The sequence below is a fragment of the Pan troglodytes genome, chromosome 20 (assembly GCF_028858775.2).
Source record: "Pan troglodytes isolate AG18354 chromosome 20, NHGRI_mPanTro3-v2.0_pri, whole genome shotgun sequence".
Classification (NCBI taxonomy): Eukaryota; Metazoa; Chordata; class Mammalia; order Primates; family Hominidae; genus Pan; species Pan troglodytes.
Genome location: NC_072418.2, coordinates 3,897,952 through 3,916,266, shown reverse-complemented (window position 1 = coordinate 3,916,266; position 18,315 = coordinate 3,897,952). Strand labels below are relative to the sequence as shown.

At 59.6% G+C, this 18,315-nt stretch overlaps 1 protein-coding gene and 1 non-coding gene across 37 annotated transcripts in view; both read left to right on the top strand.

Annotated features, from left to right (window-relative positions):
• The window catches only part of TCF3 (transcription factor 3), a 42,861-nt gene extending 28,281 nt beyond the window's left edge, over nt 1–14,580 (top strand). For 3 of the 36 annotated variants that reach the window (XM_016934594.4, XM_063800971.1, XM_063800975.1), the window contains 11 exons: nt 1,197–1,299; nt 1,389–1,558; nt 1,643–1,775; nt 2,665–2,723; nt 2,810–2,888; nt 4,001–4,074; nt 4,383–4,538; nt 4,620–4,743; nt 8,031–8,166; nt 8,332–8,567; nt 12,017–14,580. In XM_016934594.4, the coding sequence (XP_016790083.1) occupies nt 1,197–1,299; nt 1,389–1,558; nt 1,643–1,775; nt 2,665–2,723; nt 2,810–2,888; nt 4,001–4,074; nt 4,383–4,538; nt 4,620–4,743; nt 8,031–8,166; nt 8,332–8,567; nt 12,017–12,159 (1,413 nt within the window). In that variant the 3' untranslated portion in view covers nt 12,160–14,580. Of the gene's footprint in view, nt 1–1,196; nt 1,300–1,388; nt 1,559–1,642; nt 1,776–2,664; nt 2,724–2,809; nt 2,889–4,000; nt 4,075–4,379; nt 4,539–4,619; nt 4,744–8,030; nt 8,568–11,431; nt 11,659–12,016 lie in introns of all 36 variants that reach the window. The other 33 variants (XM_063800964.1, XM_016934599.4, XM_063800976.1 and 30 more) reach the window with 24 other exon arrangements.
• On the top strand, nt 7,258–7,361 carry LOC112206484 (U6 spliceosomal RNA). Its single transcript, XR_002940845.1, has one exon. It is a non-coding gene; the product is annotated as a U6 spliceosomal RNA (small nuclear RNA).
• Nucleotides 14,581–18,315: the final 3,735 nt, after the last annotated feature.

The following is an 18,315-nucleotide window of genomic DNA, read 5'->3' as shown; positions in this document are numbered from 1 at the left end:
GAGTTCAGGAGTTCTAGATCAGCCTAGTCAACATGGTGAAACCCCATCTCTACTAAAAATACAAAAATCAGCCGGGCATGGTGGTGCGTGCCTGTAATCCCAGCTACTTGGGAGGCTGAGGCAGAAGAATCGTTTGAACCCAGGAGGCGGAGGTTGCAGTGAGCCAAGATCATGCCGCTGCACTCCAGCCTGAGCAACAGAGTGAGACTCCGTCTCAAAAAAAAAAAAAGCGGGGGGTGCCGCAATTGGGGCTCCCTGTTACATCCTCACAGCTTCAGGCTGCCCCGCATCCCTGCCTCCCTGCCAGGCCTCGCAGATGGTCCAGGCTGCTGTGCCACACTCCTGCGGTCTCATCTCGCTGGAGGGAGAGGGAATTTGCCGATTCCCTGGCTCAGTAGCCACCAACCACCCTCTGCCCAGTGCCTGTGCTGGCCCCAAGAGCCCTGGGCATACATCTCCTCACCCCTCCAGCCGACCAGCTCCCCACAGGCCTGGGTTCGGGATTAGAGTCAGGTTGGCTTCCCAGGCCAAAGGCGTGGTCAGGCTCTGCTCCCAACAGTATCACTCACTCCCCTCCTTCCCCAGGGTGCACTTTCTCTGCCCTGAAACCGCCCCCCAGTTTATTACAACATCAGGCCCACCCAGCATACTTCCCGCTCCAGCACAGCAGCAGACGTTACCAACAGGCCCCAGCCCCACAGTCCAGGCAGTGCCAGCCAGCCAGAGCTGGCGCTACTCACAGACCCCTCTTCCTGTTACTTTAGTGAAGGACGAATGTTGCTCTGGGACCAAGGGAAGCTCAGCACTGGAAGATTGATTCCAGCTGGGGAACAAGGGAGAAGGATGGGATGGGGTGTTGGAGCTGGGGTTTTGATGGGTCGATAGGAGTTTTCTGGATTAAGGAGGAAAAAGGTTTAGTAGGCAGAGCCAGATCCAAGTCCTCAAGTACAAAGGTCAGAAGTTCAGGGGGGCGGGAGGTGGGGGCTGGAAAAGGAGTAGGAGAGGGAGACCAGGACATCATAAGAACCTCAAACTTGGCCAGGGGCTGGGATTTACCTAAAGGGGGGTGGCTTTACAGGGAAGGGAAACGGGGTGGTAGACGTGCTACCAGGAGGGGACAGGAGGCCGGCAAGGTGCGTGGGCTGATCGTGGCCCCTCCGTCCTGACTGCACCCCCCACCGCCCACCCGCCCGCAGGTGTACCCGCCCAGCTCAGGTGAGGACTACGGCAGGGATGCCGCCGCCTACCCGTCCGCCAAGACCCCCAGCAGCACCTATCCCGCCCCCTTCTACGTGGCAGGTATATGGCAGGGCGGGGGCTCGCCAGGGATGGTAGGGCAGGGCTGGGGTTCCCCACTTGGCCCCCACCTTACCAGCTCCCGTCCACAGATGGCAGCCTGCACCCCTCAGCTGAGCTCTGGAGTCCCCCGGGCCAGGTGGGCTTCGGGCCTATGCTGGGTGGGGGCTCATCCCCACTGCCCCTCCCGCCCGGTAGCGGCCCGGTGGGCAGCAGTGGAAGCAGCAGCACGTTTGGTGGCCTGCACCAGCACGAGCGCATGGTAGGACTCAGGGCAGGGGGCAGGGGGTGGGCGGAGGGTGGCAGTGCCCCATCTAACCCACCCTCCTCCTGCCTGACCCCCCAGGGCTACCAGCTGCATGGAGCAGAGGTGAACGGTGGGCTCCCATCTGCATCCTCCTTCTCCTCAGCCCCCGGAGCCACGTACGGCGGCGTCTCCAGCCACACGCCGCCTGTCAGCGGGGCTGACAGCCTCCTGGGTATGGCCCCTCCCTGGGATGCGGCCTCTCTGAGGGGACACTGGGCTCCAGGCAGGGTCTGGGTGGGCTCAGTGCGGGGTGGCGAGGACTCCACGGGAGGCGCAGGCGCGTCTGCTGGCCCTGAGAGCGGGTTGTTGTCAGTTCTCATTGTCCGCTGTCTGCAGGGCCTGCCACGTGTGTTGGGCTTGGGATGTCTGGAAACAGATCTTTCAGGAGCGGCTTTCCCGCCTTACAGCTGGGAAAGAGGCTCAGAGAGGGACTCACCCACCCAGGGTCAGAAAGGGACTCAGTCACCCAGGCTCAGAGAGGGACTCACCCACCCAGGCTCAGAGAGGGACTCACCCACCCAGGCCCAGAGAGGGACTCACTCACCCAGCGTCAGAGAGGGACTCAGTCACCCAGGCTCAGAGAGGGACTCACCCACCCAGGCCCAGAGAGGGACTCACCCACCCAGGGTCAGAGAGGGACTCAGTCACCCAGGCTCAGAGAGGGACTCACCCACCCAGGCCCAGACAGGGACTCAGCCACCCAGGCCCAGAGAGGGACTCAGTCACCCAGGCCCAGAGAGGGACTCACCCACCCAGGCCCAGAGAGGGACTCACCCATCCAGGCCCAGAGGGGGACTCACCCACCCAGGCCCAGAGGGGGACTCACCCACCCAGGCCCAGAGGGGGACTCACCCACTCAGGGTCCTCTGCCAGCGGCCTGTCCCCAGTGCCTCAACCCCTGCAGAGGCCGGTTTCAGGGGGTCAGACAGAAACCGGACCCGAGTCAGGCTGCTCTCCCCGGCGCAGCAGTGTCTGTGCAGGACGGCAGAACGCAGGAGAGCTTGCCGTCGGCGGCGGCACCCAGGCCGGGCTGCATGGGCCTCACCTCTCTTCACCCACAGGCTCCCGAGGGACCACAGCTGGCAGCTCCGGGGATGCCCTCGGCAAAGCACTGGCCTCGGTGAGGCGTGGGGCATGGGGGGTGGCCAGGCAAGTGACCTGAGAGGCCGGCCCCTGACCGCCGATCTCTCCTGGTCCTCCTCGCAGATCTACTCCCCGGATCACTCAAGCAATAACTTCTCGTCCAGCCCTTCCACCCCTGTGGGCTCCCCCCAGGGCCTGGCAGGTCTGTGAGGGTTTTGGGGGGAGGGGAGGCTGAGGTTGTGAGGGTTTGGGGGGAGGGGAGGCTGAGGTCTGTGAAGGTTTTGCGGGGGAGGGGAGGCTGTTTCTGGTGCCTGCACCTTGCTGGGATAGGCAGGCAGGTGGGAGGGAGCAGATGGCCCCCAAGGGCCCGTGGCATCGCTGGTCAGGAACCGACAGTGGAAGGGAGTCCCCCATGGGCTTGTGTTCCACTGGGCAATCCAGGAAAGCTGCCTGGTGGAGGCAGCCTCCAAGCCAGCCCTCCAAGGCTATAGCACATAACCAGGCAGTGAGGGAGGGCTGGGAGGTGGCGTCCAGGTTAGGTCACAGCACAGGCAAAGCCAGGAGGCAGGACCTGGCAGTTCACACTGCGTGAACATGAGGGGACATTGGCGTGCCTAGCAGCTCCCAGGTCCGATGGGGCCAGCAGCGCCAGGGCTGTGGCCTGGACTCTAGAATGTGTGCGTGTTGCCATTTGCTCACCCACTGGGTATTTATTAGGTACTGACTGTTTACCCTGTGTGGTGCTCTGGCATGGGAGGGCAGACCCTCCTATCCCTGTGAGGACGTGCTTGCTTATCGGCAGGGGGTGGGGGGCAGGTACAGGAGGAGGGGGAGTGAGAACTGGAGGTTTCCAGGAGGTCTGGGTGTTTAAAAACACCCGTGAGTCCTCATCTCTGCCCCATGGGAAGCGCCAGGAACCCTCACTTCACTTCGGCCTGTCTGGTCCCACCTGGAGCTTGCCACTTCCTTGCCTGCTGCTGGAGCCCAGAGTGGGTCAGCCAGGGTGGGGCAGCATGGGGAGGAGCCCCCTACTGTGTGCTGCCGAGCCACTTTATCCTCTGAGTGGGGAGTTGGATTTTGTAGATGGGGAAACTGAGGCTCAGAGATGGGAATGGCGGTACCCACTGGGCACCCAGCATCCCTGCCTGGCGGGGCTGAGCAGCTTTGCATCAGTGTGGGGTGCCCCGGAATGGCCATCGTGGGCATCACCGGAGGCTGGACAGGCGCGGTGGTTCATGGATCCCTCCCCATGGGCATCAGGCCATGCTCACACCCTGCCCCTTGCACCCCATTCACGTCCCCACTCCCTTCCAGGGACATCACAGTGGCCTCGAGCAGGAGCCCCCGGTGCCTTATCGCCCAGCTACGACGGGGGTCTCCACGGCCTGGTGAGTGCCCGCCCTGCCACACCCCACCCTTCCCCGACAGAATTTGCAGGACAGATGCTCCTTGAGAAGGAGAAACCTTTTAGTTAGTTTCTTGTAAATAAGCCCCAAGCTGTTATTGAGGCCTCGTGGCCACCAAGGCACACACATTTTGTGTGCGCTCCCGGACGCCATATGCCTGGCATACGCAGCTTCTTGGGGAAGGGGAAAATGGGACCACCAGCCACTTGCATGTGGAAGGGACATGAATGGGGGCCTGTGGGGTCCCTCGGCTTGGGCCCCTCACCACCCATCCCCCCACCCTGCAGCAGAGTAAGATAGAAGACCACCTGGACGAGGCCATCCATGTGCTCCGCAGCCACGCCGTGGGCACAGCCGGCGACATGCACACACTGCTGCCTGGCCACGGGGCGCTGGCCTCAGGTTTCACCGGCCCCATGTCGCTGGGCGGGCGGCACGCAGGCCTGGTGAGCGCTGGGCGAGGGTGGGGCTGGGCAGTGGGCGGGGACCCGGCTCCCCCTGATGCACCCGTCTCCCCACGCCTGCAGGTTGGAGGCAGCCACCCCGAGGACGGCCTCGCAGGCAGCACCAGCCTCATGCACAACCACGCGGCCCTCCCCAGCCAGCCAGGCACCCTCCCTGACCTGTCTCGGCCTCCCGACTCCTACAGTGGTAAGCTCTTGAGCTTGGGACTGTCCGACTCCTGGTTCCAGTTGGGGAAACTGAGGCACTCTAGTGGTGGGGGTCAGGGTGGGAGCCCAGGGCAGGTGTGGTCACCGTGGGGGCACCTGGTGACATGGGCGCCCCAGTCAGCAACTTCAGGAGGGTGGGTAAGACCGGCAGGGCCGGCGTTGGCCCTGGGCGTGTGAGGTGGACGGCTCTGGGCTGCCTCTTCATTCGCCTGCTCCCAGACGCTGTGTGCCTGGCAGCGCTCAGCACTGGGGAAGAGGGGCGAGGGGTGCAGCAGGATGCCTCTGCTTCAGGGGAGACAGACCAGGAGCTCGCTGCACAGTACAGGTGCCAGGGAGAAGGAACGAAGTGGCTGCGGTGGGTTGGGGGTTTTGTATGGCTTTGAAGATGGTGGCCCATGAGGCCACAAGGTGGTGTTTGGGCAGCATCTGGGAGGAGGCAAGAGTAGGCAAGTACCTGGAGGAGGAGGGTTTCAGGCAGAGGGCGCAGCCCAGGCAAAGGCCCTGGGGCTGGACTGCACCTGGGAGGAACAGCCAGGAGACCCGTGGGGTTGGAGCAGAGTGAGGAGAGGGAGAGAGGGAAGGGGGGAGGGCAGGGCAGGTCATGCGGGGCCTTGTGGGCTGCGGGGAGGACTTGGGATTTGGCCATGAGAAAGGTGGCAGCCGTGGAGGGCTGAGGAGGGATGGGACCTGACCCAGGTGCTCACAGATACCCTCTGGTGGCTGCTTGGAGGACAGACTATGAGTGGCATCGGGAGACCAAGGCAGAGGCCACAGGGCTGGTCCAGGGGCCTTGGAGGGGTGAGCAGTGGGTGGGCCCTGCATCTCCTGAAGGCGGGGCCCACAGGATTTGTGATGGACAGGACTTGAGGGTGAGAGAAGGCAGGGTGGCTCTGGGATTTCTGGCCCGAGCTGTGGGTGACACTGGGGCTGGGAACTCTGTAAGGAAGGGGACAAAGGAACAGGTTGGGGACAAATCTGGACCTGGGCCTGGGGATTGTTGAGCGTCTCAGACACCCATGAGAGGCCCAGGAGAAGGCGGGGTCATTGTGGACCCTGTCCTGGCCCTGTGCCTTCCACCAGCCCAGGAATCCTGCCTGCTTTCCAGGCAGACTTTCCAAGTACCTTGATTCTATCACCCCTAGGCCAGGGCATCTCACCGCAGTGGCTCTGCCCCCAGGGGACACTGGGTGATGTCTGGGGACATCTGCAGTTGTCAGGGCTGAGGGGAGCTCCTGGCAGGGAGTGGGTGGGGGCCAGGGATGCTGCTCAGCACCCTGCAGTGCCCAGGACGGCCCCACCCCAGAGAAGGGTCCGGACCCACAGGTCAGCAGTTTCCAGGGGCAGCCCCAAGCTTAGTCTTTCACCCGTAGGCTCCCCTCTGTTTCCTTCCTGTCCTTCACTTCGTGTGCTGAGGCCTGGGCTGGTCCTGGTGGCTGGCGTTGGCCGATTGCAGCAGAGTTCACTGTGGGGAGCGGGTGCATTTCTGAGGCTCCCCCTCAGGGTACAGGGGTCTCAGGGGATGGCAGCTGGTTTGCTCCATGTGAGCCCTGACTGATTCCTGGACTCCCAAAGCCCGGGTTTTGGGGGTGGCCCAGGCCCTGCTGAACGCAGAGTGGCCGCATTCATTTGGGGCACTGTGTACCCTTAAGCCACATGTTTTGCAATTATTGTTCTTGAGCTTCATGAACACGGCGTCCCACTAGCGTGTTCTTTACATGCTGGTTTGCTGGCTTATGTTGTGTGTGGGGTACATGTGTGGTGTGAGCGGCTGGGGTCCCATTGTGAGTGTGCCGTTGGCCCTGGCCCGGGCATGGGGCTGTAGGTCATTCCAACATCATGCTTTCCTGCCAACCTGCTGATCAAGGGTGTGATACACCTGTTGTCAATTCAGAGGAAAGGCTGATGAATTATTTTCCAAAGCAGCCAAGTTGCCCTCCCACAGGCAAGATTTTGACTGTTCAGGTCCCTCAACTTTGCTAGCTGACTGGGTATGAAAGGGTAGCGCAAAGCCACCCTAATTTGCATTTCCTTAATCTGTTGATGCGCTGAAGCGGACTTCCACGTGTTTCTGGCCATGTGGTTTCCTTGTCTGTGAGATGCCTTTTTGGATACCTTGCTTATTTTTCTACTGAGTTACTTTCTTTTTGTCCTTTCCCATTGATTGTGGGAGATCACCTCCTGGTTGGCTACATCTATGGTGGGTGTCTTCTATTCTTTGGCATATGTTTTTCTTTTCCTGGTATCTTTGCTGATCAGGAACTCTCAATTCTGATATAGTCCAGCTGACTGATTTTTGTTTTTTCTTTTTTACTTGTTTTGTTTTGAGACAGGGTCTCATCCTGTCACACAGAGTGCAGGGGCATGATCACAGCTCACTGTAGCCATGACCCCCTGGCCTCAAGTGATCCTCCCACCTCAGCCCCCCAAAGTGCTGGGATCACAGGCGTGAGTCAGCCACTGTGCCCGGCCTGTGTTCTTTCAAAAGCAGCGCTTTGAGCACTTGCTTGGACAGCTCTTGGACTAAAATGAGAATGATAAAGATTAGCATAGCATCTGCACAAGGGTGACGTGGACATTCCTGAAGTGTTCCAAAGTTTTATTCTTTTTTTTTTTTTGAGACGGAGTCTCGCTTTGTCACCCAGGCTGGAGTACAGTGGCGCAATCTTGGCTCACTGCAACCTCCGCCTCCTGGGTTCAAGTGATTCTCCTGCCTCAGCCTCCCAAGTAGCTGGGATTACAGGTACCCGCCACCACAGCTGGCTAATTTTTTGTATTTTTAGTAGAGATGGGGTTTCACCACGTTAGCCAGGATGGTCTTGATCTCCTGACCTCGTGATCCACCCATCTCGGCCTCCCAAAATGCTGGCATTACAGGTGTGAGCTGGTGTGAGCCACTGTGCCCATCCGAAGTGTTCCATATTTTTAAGTTAATGATTGAAACAGTTTACTTTCACCAAAAAAGAAGAGTGTTCTTTTAGCATCTTAGTAGATTCCTGCCATTGAGTTGCTGCAGAATTTCTACACACTTTGTTCCAAAGGTGGTAAAACTGTTTCCCTTTCATCTTGTGGTCCTTAATCTGTCTGGCATTGGTAGCTACACATGGCGTGAGGTAGGGATCCAGTTCTGGTTGTTGGTTTTTCGTTTTTATTTTTGGCCAAGACCTGGTTTTTCCAGGAAAGCCCAAGTCCCTCACCACAGGAGCACAAAGAGATGTGTCAGTTGGCCCTGGAGGCCGACGCAGGCCCCTGACCCCAGGCCTGTTGCAGGGCTAGGGCGAGCAGGTGCCACGGCGGCTGCCGGCGAGATCAAGCGGGAGGAGAAGGAGGACGAGGAGAACACGTCAGCGGCTGACCACTCAGAGGAGGAGAAGAAGGAGCTGAAGGCCCCCCGGGCCCGGACCAGGTGCCAACCCACCCCTCGGCCCTCCCCACCCTCACCCCATCAGGACGCACATGTGCACAGGCCACACGCACACCGCACCCACACTGGGAGGCCGTCGGCGGGCCCCACGCTCTTCCCCCAACCTCACTGTCTCCCTCTGGCCCCCTCCCGGCGCCCTCCCCATAGCCCAGACGAGGACGAGGACGACCTTCTCCCCCCAGAGCAGAAGGCCGAGCGGGAGAAGGAGCGCCGGGTGGCCAATAACGCCCGGGAGCGGCTGCGGGTCCGTGACATCAACGAGGCCTTTAAGGAGCTGGGGCGCATGTGCCAACTGCACCTCAACAGCGAGAAGCCCCAGACCAAACTGCTCATCCTGCACCAGGCTGTCTCGGTCATCCTGAACTTGGAGCAGCAAGTGCGAGGTCAGTGGGGGCGCGGGCCACCAGCGTCCCCGCAGCGCCACCCTCCCTCGTGTTCCTGCCCTCGCTCTCCTTCCCCGCCCGCCTTCCTGGAGCCAGCCCTCCCTCTGCAGCAGTTGCCTCCTTGCAGTGACTGTGCCCTTCACCCCCCTGACCGCATTGCCATGACTGTCCACTCCTGACTGCCAGCCCTTCTCCCTGCCTGCCTCAGCATCCCCTCCACAGTGGGAGGACTGGACTCTTTCTGGACCCCTAGTCCTTCAGGCCTGGGCTCTGTGGCTCAGAACTGTATCTCCCAGCTCCAAGGGGCTCCCACTCGCCCTGGTCCTCCTTTCTTGGGAAGCCCAGAACCCAGCTCACAGAGGCCAGTATCCCCTGATCCCAGAGACAGGAGCTGGTGTGCAAACCACCCTGGCCCCTTCCCGTCAGGCAGATGCCACGCAAGGCCACATGAGCCCATCCCCTGCCTCTGACTCAGTTTCCCTATCTGAAGGTGATAGGGAAACTTCCTATCACCCCCATTTCCCAGGGCCAGGGGGAGGAAGGATACAGACAGACCTTGTCCCCACCCCCAGATGTGAGCTGACTCCTTCCCCCCACTGGCGCTGGCGGCTGCTTCCTTAACACCTTCCTTTCCTCGCCTGCACCCCGTTAACCCTTTCTCTCCTGCAGCACTGTTGCTGGGACCGGAGCCAGAGCCCCGGCCCGGCCCACGCGCTATCCCCTCAGCTCTAAGGTTTCCGAGTCTCTGCAGCCGTGTGTGGCACGCCTCGCGCCCCCCAAGCCCGCCTCTCTGCTGTCTGCCTTCCGCCCTCCCCTCCATCCCGCCCGTCCGTCCCTCTGCTTCCCGTGGCAGCCCCTCCTCACCTCGCACTTGCTGCCCGAGCACCGGGAGCGGCTGGGCTGCAACCTCAGGGCGTTTCCTCCCCCAAAGCCCCCCGTCAGGGCTTGCGGGAAGAAACCAGACCCGGGAGCACGCAGCCCCTGGTCCTGTCAGTTTGGTCTGTGCGCTTGTCCTGGGCTCCAGGGGCCGCCCCCACCATCTGGAGGGATCCCCTCAGGCCCCTAAGGCAGGGTGGGCAGGCAAGTGGGTGAGGCAGCCCCCTAGAGACTAAGACAGGGCACCAGGCATGCTGGGCACTGGGCCAGACCTTCACCCATTTCATCTTCACCACAGCCTAGAGCAGTGGGTGCCCTGATGGGGACCGGCATCCATTCTACCAAGTAGGAAGCCAGGGAACAGAGCGAGGTCACCCGTGCAGGGCCATGCAGCACAGAGGCCTGGGCCGGGACCCGCACCCCCGCGGCAGCAGCAACAGTGCCCACTCGCCAGCTGCATGCTGCTCAGCTGGAGAGGGGGCTCAGCCTTGGGCCTGGCACAGAACAGGCTCTTGGAACCTCAGAGCTCCTACTGCGACCATTCACGGTGGCAGTGACAACGGGGTTCCCGGAGGCCTAGGGAGCTGGCCTTCCCAGCCAGGGGCAGGAGCTACAGGGAGGGCTCATCTTGGGGCAGCCGGAGTTCACTGTAGGGGACGGGTGCATTTCTGAGGCTCCTCCCCAGGGTGTGGGGGTCTCGGGGGATGGGAGCTGCTTTGCTCCATGTGAGCCCTGACTTGAGTCCTGGACTCCCCAGTCCCGGGTTGTTGGAGTGGCCCAGGTATTTGCCTGCTGAGCCCGTGTCTTCAAGGCCTCCTCTGTCCACAGTGAGTCTGGCCAGGCCTAGCTGTCCATCACCCCGCAAGTGGCTGCTCTGAGCAGGGAAAGTCATCATCTTGGGAGGGAAGAACAAAGAGAGGAGCAGGCACTGGGCCTCCCCTGCCCCCAGCCCTGCCCTGGGGCCCACAGAGTGAGCAGGGTCAAGGGAGAAGCAGTTACCCTGTGGGCTCCCAGACGGGGAAGCAGGGCCCCATCTCCCTCCACAGAAACGTCTGGGAACAGTCAGACCTTGGGTCTTCCTGGGTGTGACCACATCCACAGCCTCCCCTAGAGCTGAGTCTGAGGGCACTTGCACCTGGGCAGCCAGTTGCGTACACACACAGGCGCCCCACCATGGGGCTCTGCTGCATTCCAGGGAGCACATTCGCCGCGTGCACAGAGAAGCACATTTTCACGCATGTGACAACACACACATCAGCATGTGGACCCGTACTGCTGCCCACACCAACACCAACACCAGCCGTGTACCCCCACTGCTGTCCACACCCACACCAGCCATGTACCTGCATTGCTGTGCCCGACACCAGCCGTGTACCTGCACTGCAGTGCCTGACACCAGCTGTGTAACTGCACTGCTGCCCACACCAACACCAGCCATGTACCCACATTGCTGTGCCCAGCAACGTAAGCTGTGTACCCGCACTGCTGCCCACACCCACACCAGCTGTGTACCCCCACTGCTGTCCACACCAACACCAGCCATGTACCTGCACTGCTGTGCCCAACACCAGCCGTGTACCTGCACTGCAGTGCCTGACACCAGCCGTGTAACTGCACTGCTGCCCACACCAGCACCAGCCATGTACCCGTACTGCTGCCCACACCAACACCAGCCGTGTACCCACACTGCTGCCCACACCCACGCCAGCCGTGTACCCACACTGCTGCCCACACCCACGCCAGCCGTGTACCCGCACTGCTGTGCCCACCAATGTAAGCCATGTACCTGCACTGCTGCCCACACCCACACCAGCCATGTACCTGCACTGCTGCCCACACTGCTGTGCCCACCAACACCAGCCGTGTACCCACACTGCTGCCCACACCAGCACAAACACAAGTAGCTGGATACCCTCTCCACAACCCAGCCCTGCCCTCCCACCCAGCCTTGGCGCATCACTAACAGAGGCCTCGGTGCTGTGACCCAGCAGTACGGACGAGGTGCTGTCCCTGGAGGAGAAAGACCTGAGGGACCGGGAGAGGCGCATGGCCAATAACGCGCGGGAGCGGGTGCGCGTGCGGGATATTAACGAGGCCTTCCGGGAGCTGGGGCGCATGTGCCAGATGCACCTCAAGTCGGACAAAGCGCAGACCAAGCTGCTCATCCTGCAGCAGGCCGTGCAGGTCATCCTGGGGCTGGAGCAGCAGGTGCGAGGTAGGCTCCCCGGCCAGGGCTGCCCCAGCACCCTCTCCCTTCCCCACACCCAGGTGCAGATGCTGGGGTCCTCCTGTGCTTGCCGCCCCCGGACTCTGTCCATGTCTGTCTTTGTGGCTGGTCTCAGACCCAGTGACGTTCCCCAGACACCCCCTGATACCCACTCTTTTCTTTACAAGCCTCCACCCCATCCCCCCAGCCTTCTCAAGGAAGGAGGTGAGAGCCGGAAATACAGGAGGCCACACGTGATGGGGCTCTGCCCCCACCCCCCCCTCCCTGACATCCTACCCCCCACTCCCACCTCACATCTTTCTCCTCCCTGGGACCGTCCCCCACAGAGCTCTCCCCCTCCCTCCAGAGCGGAACCTGAATCCCAAAGCAGCCTGTTTGAAACGGCGAGAAGAGGAAAAGGTGTCGGGTGTGGTTGGAGACCCCCAGATGGTGCTTTCAGCTCCCCACCCAGGCCTGAGCGAAGCCCACAACCCCACCGGGCACATGTGAAAGGTATGCCTCCGTGGGACGAGCCACACGTTCTCAGCCCTGTGCTCTGGCCCCAGAACGGCCACTCGAGACCCCGGGCTTCATCCACATCCACACCTCACACACCTGTTGTCAGCATCGAGCCAACACCAACCTGACAAGGTTCGGAGTGATGGGGGCGGCCAAGGTGACGCTGGGTCCAGGAGCTCCCTGGGGCCCTGGCCTACCACTCACTGGCCTCGCTCCCCCTGTCCCCGAATCTCAGCCACCGTGTCACCCTGTGACCTGTCCCATGGATCCTGAAACTGCATCTTGGCCCTGTTGCCTGGGCTGACAGGAGCTTTTTTTTTTTTTTTTTTCCCAGTAAACAAAACCTGAAAGCAAGCAACAAAACGTACACTTTGTCAGAGAAGAAAAAAATGCCTTAACTATAAAAAGCGGAGAAATGGAAACATATCACTCATGGGGGATGCTGTGGAAACCTGGCTTATTCTTCTAAAGCCACCAGCAAATTGTGCCTAAGCGAAATATTTTTTTTAAGGAAAATAAAAACATTAGTTACAAGATTTTTTTTTTCTTAATGTAGATGAAAATTAGCAAGGATGCTGCCTTTGGTCTCTGGTTTTTTTAAGCTTTTTTTGCATATGTTTTGTAAGCAACAAATTTTTTTGTATAAAAGTCCCGTGTCTCTCGCTATTTCTGCTGCTGTTCCTAGACTGAGCATTGCATTTCTTGATCAACCAGATGATTAAATGTTGTATTAAAAAGACCCCGTGTAAACCTGAGCCCCCCCGTCCCCCCCCACCCCAGAAGCCACTGCACACAGACAGAACGGGGACAGGCGGCGGGTCTTTTGTTTTTTTGATGTTGGGGGTTCTCTTGGTTTTGTCATGTGGAAAGTGATGCGTGGGCGTTCCCTGATGAAGGCACCTTGGGGCTTCCCTGTCGCATCCTCTCCCCTCAGGAAGGGGACTGACCTGGGCTTGGGGGAAGGGACGTCAGCAAGGTGGCTCTGACCCTCCCAGGTGACTCTGCCAAGCAGCTGTGGCCCCCAGGGCTACCCTACACGACGTCCTCCCCAGGCCCCCCTAAGCTGCTCTCCCTTGGAACCTGCACAGCTCTCTGAAATGGGGCATTTTGTTGGGACCAATGACCCCTGGCATGGGGACCACACCCTGGAGCCCGGTGCTGGGGACCTCCTGGACACCCTGTCCTTCACTCCTTTGCCCCAGGGACCCAGGCTCATGCTCTGAACTCTGGCTGAGGGGATGCTGCTCAGGAGCCAGCACAGGACACCCCCCACCCCACCCCACCATGTCCCCATTACACCAGAGGGCCATCGTGACGTAGACAGGATGCCAGGGGCCTGGCCAGCCTCCCCCAATGCTGGGGAGCATCCCTGGGCCTGGGGCCACACCTGCTGCCCTCCCTCTGTGGGGTCCAAGGGCAAGAGTGGCTGGAGCCGGGGGACTGTGCTGGTATGAGCCCCACGAAGGCCTTGGGCTGTGCGTCCGACCCTGCTGCAGAACCAGCAGGGTGGCCCCTCGGGCCCATCTGTGTCCCATGTCCCAGCACCCAGGCCTCTCTCCAGGTCTCCTTTTCTGATCTTTTGCCATGAGGGTAACCAGCTCTTCCCAGCTGGCTGGGGACTGTCTTGGGTTTAAAACTGCAAGTCTCCTACCCTGGGATCCCATCCAGTTCCACACGAACTAGTGCAGTGGTCACTGTGGCACCCAGATGTGGGCCTGGCTAGCTGGGGGCCTTCCTGTGCCCTTCATGCCCCTCCCTGCATTGAGGCCTTGTGGACCCCTGGGCTGGCTGTGTTCATCCCCGCTGCAGGTCGGGCGTCTCCCCCCGTGCCACCCCTGAGACTCCCACCGTTACCCCCAGGAGATTCTGGACTGCCTGACTCCCCTCCCCAGACTGGCTTGGGAGCCTGGGCCCCATGGCAGATGCAAGGGAAACCTCAAGGCCAGCTCAATGCCTGGAATCTGCCCCCAGTCCAGGCCAGGCGGAGGGGAGGGGCTGTCCGGCTGCCTCTCCCTTCTCGGTGGCTTCCCCTGCGCCCTGGGGGTTTGATCTCTTAAGGGAACTTGCCTCTCCCTCTTGTTTTGCTCCTGGCCCTGCCCCTAGGTCTGGGTGGGCAGTGGCCCCATAGCCTCTGGAACTGTGCGTTCTGCATAGAATTCAAACGAGATTCACCCAACCCTAGGAGGAAGAAACAGCAGTTCCTGGGAACCACAATTATAGGGGGGTGGGGGGTGTGATCTGAGTGCCTCAAGATGGTTTTCAAAAAAAATTTTTTTAAAGAAAATAATTGTATACGTGTCAACACAGCTGGCTGGATGATTGGGACTTTAAAACGACCCTCTTTCAGGTGGATTCAGAGACCTGTCCTGTATATAACAGCACTGTAGCAATAAACGTGACATTTTATAACGATGCCCTGCAGTCCCCGGGTTCTTTCTGGTGTCACATGTTTAGGAAGGGAAGTGGGGGGCCCCTGACGTTCACTTCGGGTGCAGCAAGGACCATGGTCCTCCCTGTGCACTGGGCTTCCTCGAAGCGACTCCTCACTCTGAGGAGCCCATAGCTCCCAGGGCGGCTGGGAACCTGCATGTGTACTCAGGGCTCCAGGCCACCCGGAAGCAGGATTGGCTCCCAGGGAAAAGCAGCTCCCTGGGGGCTGCACTTGGGCGCGTAGGAACCATCCAGGACTTGCGGTCCTCCCAGCCCCCATCTGGGAGGGCTCCCCATCTCCCAATGTCCCCCCCCCCGGGCTGTTGGAACCCACTTCACCGCCCCTTCCTGCTCCGAAGTCAGCTCGAAGTCTGAGCCTGTCATTGCTCCTCTGAAACCTTCCACGGCTCCGTTGCTGGCAGCATCAACCCCACACTCCTTAGTGCGGCATCTGTGACTTCCTCCTCAACCGGATGCCCACGGAACCCACGGACAGAGCTCTCGGGGGGAAGGGGTGTGGCAGGACCTGTGAGGGCACTGCTCATCCCAAAGTGCCCACTGGCATCTGTTGCTGTGCCCAGGGACTTGGCCGCTGCATCTCTGCGAGGACACAGCTGGACTGCCCTGCTCCCCTACGGGGTTGGGGTGGAAGGAGTGCCTTCCTGGCCACTTGACGGGTGTTGGCCCCCAGGAGAGAGCCCTTTGGCGCACAAGTGCCTTAGGGAGGAGAAGGCTCAGCACAGTGACTCATGCCTGTAATCCCAGGGCTTCAGGTGGCTGAGGCGGGAGGATCGCCTGAGGCCAGGAGTTCCAGTCCAGCCTGGGCAACATAGTGAGACCCCATGTCTATAATTTTTAAGGGAAAGAGAGTGGCCAGGAGTTGACAGAAGGTGCTGAGGGAGCCCTGTCCACCACTCTACCCAGCTGGCCTCTAAATTCATGCTGGAAAACAACTTTTAAAATATACATTGGCCGGGCGCGGTGGCTAACGCCTGTCATCCCAGCACTTTGGGAGGCTGTGGCGGGTGGATCACTTGAGGTCAGGAGTTCGAGACCGGCCTGGCCAACATGGCGAAATCCCATCTCTACTAAAAATACAAAAATTAGCCGGGCATGGTGGCGCATGCCTGTAATCCCAGCTATTTGGGAGGCTGAGGCAGGAGAATAGCTTGAACCCAGGAGGCAGGGATTGCAGTGAGCTGAGATTGCACCACTGCACTCTAGCCTGGGCGACAGAGCGAGACTGTCTCAAAAAATTAAAATTAAATTGGTTGTACCTGGTGACACACACTTGTAGTCCCAGCTACTTAGGAGGTTCAGGTGGGAGGATCGCTTGAGGTGGCAGTGAACTGTGATTGCACCACTGCACTCCAGCCTGGGCAACAGAGCCAGAACCTGTCAAAAAAAAAGGGTGGGCCAGGTGCAGTGGCTCATGCCTGTAATCCCAGCACTTTGGGAGGCCAAGGCAGGCGGATCACGAGGTCAGGAGATCGAGATCATCCTGGCTAACGGTGAAACCCCATCTCTACTAAAAATACAAAAAATTAGCTAGGCGTGGTGGCGGGCACCTGTAGTCCCAGCTACTCGGTAGGCTGAGGCAGGAGAATGGCGTGAACCTGGGAGGCGGAGCTTGCAGTGAGCCAAGATCACACCACTGCACTCCAGCCTGCAGCCTGGGCGACAGCAAGACTGCGTTTCAAAAAAAAAAAAAAAAAAAAAGGGTGGAGGGGACATCCAGATGGTCCAACAAAATAACAAAAACCGGCTCAAGAAACAAAAAGGAAGTTCTATGTCATGTTGAATGGCTTCAGGCACAGCTGGATCCAGGCGTCATTACAAATCTCTCTCCATCTCTCAGCTCTTGTTTATGTCACTGTCTCTGATGAACTCTTTTTTTTGTCTGTTTGTTTTGAGACGGAGTTTCACTCTTGTTGCCCAGGCTGCAGTGCAATGGCGTGATCTCGGCTCACCGCAACCTCTGCCTCCCGGGTTTTCAAGCAATTTTCCTGCCTCAGCCTCCCGAGTAGCTGGAATTACAGGCATCCGTCACCATGTCCGGTTAATTTTGTATTTTTAGTAGAGATGGGGTTTCTCCATGTTGGTCACGCTGGTCTCGAACTCCCAATCTCAGGTGATCTGCCCGCCTCAACCTCCCAAAGTGCTGGGATTATAGGCGTGAGCCACCGTGCCCGGCCACTGGCGAACTCTTACATTGTGGCATCTGGAAACTCTGGGCTGACATTCCAGCAGCCCTTGTGTTCCTGTCCTTTCTCTTAATAGTCTCTGTGTCAGCCCCTGCATCCCACTTTTTTAAGTTTCCACCAATGGGAAGAGTCTTATTCAGGTGCTCTCTGATCCCAAGCTCAAAAACCCCAAGCCAACTGGAAAGTTCTACAAACAATGCCCAGGGCCGGGCCCGGTGGCTCACACCTGTAATCCCAGCATTTTGGGAGGCGGATCACTTGAGGTCAGGAATTCAAGACAAGCCTGGCCAACATGGCCAAACCCCATCTCTACTAAAAATACAAAAACTAGCCAGGTGTGGTGGCTCACGCCTGTAGTCCCAGCTACTTGGGAGGCTGAGGCAGGAGAAGCTTGAACCCGGGAAGCGGAGGTTGCAGTGAGCCGAGATCGTGTCATTGCACTGCAGCCTGGGCCACAGAGCGAGACTCCGTCTCAAAAAAAAAAAAAAAAAGAAAAGAAAAACAGTGCCCAGACTGTGGTGTCCAAAACCTACTTCCGGCTCCCACCCTGAGTCCTTAACCAGGGATAGGGATGGGTTAGCACCCGCAGTCCCCAGAGAGCTGCAGGCTTGGAGAGTACTGAGGGGCTGACCCCAGGAGGACAGGCCAGGCTGGGCAGAAGAACCCACGGTGTCCATTCCTTATCACGAGGCCTGCAAGTGACGCTGGCGCCCGAGAGACAAATCACGCCCAGTGCCCCGTCTAGGCTATGGCCTTTCCGTTCATGCTGTAAAGGTGCCTGTGGGTCAGGCAGTCCAGGAGGGCTTCCTGAGGGAGGCAACTCTTGAATATGGGGGAAAAGGCACAAAAGTGCAATGGCGGTGTCTGGGAATATGCCCCTCTTCCTTCTGCCCACACCGGCCCGGTGTGCAGGGGGAAGGCTGGAAGCTGGGAGCTGAGTGAGCGTGTACGGTGCTGCGCCGGGTTGTGGGAGAGCAGAGGAAGCAGGGACTGGAGAAAGGCGAGCCCAAGCGAGCCTGGTGCGGTGGAAAGCAGGAGGCAGAAAGACCTGCCTGTCATCAGCTAAGAGCATCCAGAGACGTTCACCGAGCAAGGAGCCAGGCCACCCTCTGCTGCCAGAATGAGGAATAACCCAGGCTCGCAAACGGAAACCTGCAAAGAGATTTCCGACAGGGCCTCCAAGCAACGGGCAACGCTGAGGCTCAGGCAAGCACTGCCGCTCGACCAAAGTCCTACAGCGAATCAGGAACAACGCCTGACGCCTCCAAAAGTGGGCTCCAATCCCAGCTCTTCCCTTCTGTGTGACTCTGAGCAAGACCCTTCCCCGCTGGACCTCAGTTTCCTTCATTGTAAATAACGTTCTGGCACATACTAGGCGCACAAAATCACTGGCAGGTAGCCCCGCGGAGCCCAGAAGCACATTCGGCCGCCAGACCACGTGGCCAGAAAGCCCCGCCCTAACACCGCCCACTCCGGACCACTTCTCCGCGGTCGTCCAACCCTCGCCGGAAGT